Raw genomic sequence first — 2650 nt, 5'->3', positions numbered from 1 at the left:
AAAAGACGAACAGCGCGTATTTCACACACATTTCCCAGCTGGACAGAGCCGCCATCTTCTCTGCGTCTGTTAAACTGATTAATAAATGAACCTGTTCGTAGTTTGATTAGATTCAAATGTGAATATCTGCGGATCCGGAGTCAGTCAGCGCGGACTCGTCCCTTCGGCTGAGTTCGGTTATGTTCGCTCGGCTCCGTCACAATCAGCTGTTGGGAGGAAACTGATGATGACGAACTCCCACAGAGAGAAAAGAGAAACAGATTCATCTCTCTCTCCTTTTCTGTCTCTGCTCGTTCCCCCTTTTCTTTTGTTTCTTTAACCTTTAGACCATCTACAAAAGTTCTGATTCTTCTTCTTCTTCTTCATCTTCTTCTTCTTCTTCTACTTCAGACGGACAGATAGATAGATGCAAATAGAGCAAAGAAGCAATACAAAAGATATGAAGAATTCAAAGACAGAAGAAGCTCAAAATAGAATTTAATAACACAAACTGTACTAAACACTGCACATAAGCAAGTGACACACAGTGAATTACAAAATATAATAAGAACAAATAAGCCAAGAGACTAAATAGAGGAGATGAGAGACTATGAAGAGACGTGTGTGCAAGGCTGCAGTAGTTGTTTGCATTTTGTCATATTTTGACCACAATATGTTAATGTCCCATTTGATTGATCATGATTGATCTCATACAATGTGTTACATTGATCCAGCTGTATGCTGTACTACTGAGAGAATCTTGGCCTGATTGCTTTAACTAAGGCATTGTTGTTTAGATCTCATCAGAAGATCCTGACCTTTGACTTTGTAACAGAGTGGGAGGGAGGAGCCAAATGTATAAAGACAAAGAACTGTTTCCCATCAGGCTCCATATTACAAACTAACCTTTGTGGTATGCACCATGCTCTGAGTGTTAAAGTGCGACAATACTGTGAGAGAATTGTGTCTCGTTCCTCGTTGTTGAGGTGGGCTTGTAGAATGTGCCACGACAATTTAAAGACAAAGTGATGATGAGTGAGGGAATATGAGATAAAGTAAAAGATGAATAAAAACGTGTGAGTCTATGTTGACTCTGATAAATCTGTAAAGTTTGCAACCACAGATTCAGAAGGCGTTCAAGACACACTGAACTCATTTATTAATATTATGATTATTATTATTTATATGTATATGTCTGTAGTTTAAAACCTTCTGAGTGGAAAACACAGAGGAAACACAGAGGAAGTGAAGAGTGGCAGCGGTGAGGGACGCTTGAGCTTCTCAGAAAAACCATGTGCCACCAACCCCCCCCCCCCCCACCCCCCCCCCCCCCCCCCACGCCCATGTACTTAAAATGACATATGAATCAAACCACACTGATTTTCTAAAAATCCCAAAACACATTTTAGTTTGCGTTGACTTTTGAATTAGTTGAAAGTTTATCGTCTAAAACTGTTTTATTCAATTGTTTCCAGCGTTTGTCTCATTGTGAGTCTGAACTTCAAACCTCATCAACACAACCAACCGATCAAACCAACGACAACCTGTCACACTAACCTGTTTGTTAGTGTGAGTGTGTGTCTGTGTGTGTCAGTGTGTGTGACCATGCTTTCTGCAGAACAAAGGCGACAGTGTCAGTCGTCCCACAACTGCTGCTCACAGCTGCACAAAAACACACACAGTGAGGATGAGGATGATGAAGGAGTACAGTGCACGTGAGTAATACATCACAGTGACCACAGCAAGACAATAGGTACCAAAGCAACACAAATTGTTTAAAAAGACACACAATATGACAAAATATGATGGAAAGAAATAACTGCCACACTACAGTCACCACCACAAACAGTGGTTTCCTTCAGGTGCAGGTCTCACGCTCCTGTGTAGGAGGTGTGAGGGAACTTCACTCTGCTCACCACGACTCCTTCATCGTAACTCTGTGTCGGTGCTGAGGGTAAAGATGTAACAAACACACACACACACACACACACACACACACACACAACAGTGGACAGAGCTGAATATCTGGAGTCCAGAGTTTTTAACTGAGCTGCACAAGAGACGTTAGTGTGTAACACAACAACACGACCTCACAAGCGTCACACTGTGTTTGTGTGAGACGGCGTTCATCGTTTTTACAAAGCTCCCCTTCAAAGCTCTGTGTGTGTGTGTGTCTGTGAGTGTGTGTGTGTGTGTGTGTGTGAGGAAGATGAGGCAGAGGAGGAGGAGGATGACGCATCACATTTTCAACATTTCTCCAGGTTTACATCAACCACAACTAAACCAAACAATGATTTATTCAATTGTTGATTCTGCAGTGATTGAAATAAAAGTTTCTTTATAATAATAAATATGATCTAAATCTACAATGTGACACTGAGGTTCTTTTGAATCGTATATTACATTTTAAAATAGGGCAGTGAGATCATTTACACTATACAGCCCTCTAGTGGTGGGACGTGGTAAATGCATCAACACTGATCTTAATACATTTGTATGATAAAATAAAAGAATGAAGACATATTTGTATTTGTTCTGATTAAATGATAAAACCTGTTCACGATTTAATGTAGTCGACCTCTAAGAAAACATCTGTTGTGTTCTGATGGAAAGAAATGTGACTAGAATATAATAATGTATTAATACTTTGTGCATTTACTTTTACTACATA

General features: G+C 40.2%; 1 protein-coding gene across 1 annotated transcript in view; it reads right to left on the bottom strand.

Annotated features, from left to right (window-relative positions):
* Positions 1–227, bottom strand: part of LOC128428730 (CD9 antigen) — a gene marked incomplete in the record, with an annotated part of 5793 nt that extends 5566 nt beyond the window's left edge. The window contains 1 exon segment of the mRNA XM_053414964.1: positions 2–227. Within this exon segment, the coding sequence (XP_053270939.1) occupies positions 2–55 (54 nt within the window).
* Between the last annotated feature and the right edge of the window lie 2423 nt (positions 228–2650).

This window comes from Pleuronectes platessa, chromosome 22 (genome assembly GCF_947347685.1).
Source record: "Pleuronectes platessa chromosome 22, fPlePla1.1, whole genome shotgun sequence".
Taxonomy (NCBI): domain Eukaryota; kingdom Metazoa; phylum Chordata; class Actinopteri; order Pleuronectiformes; family Pleuronectidae; genus Pleuronectes; species Pleuronectes platessa.
This window is presented reverse-complemented; position numbering and strand designations above follow the sequence as displayed.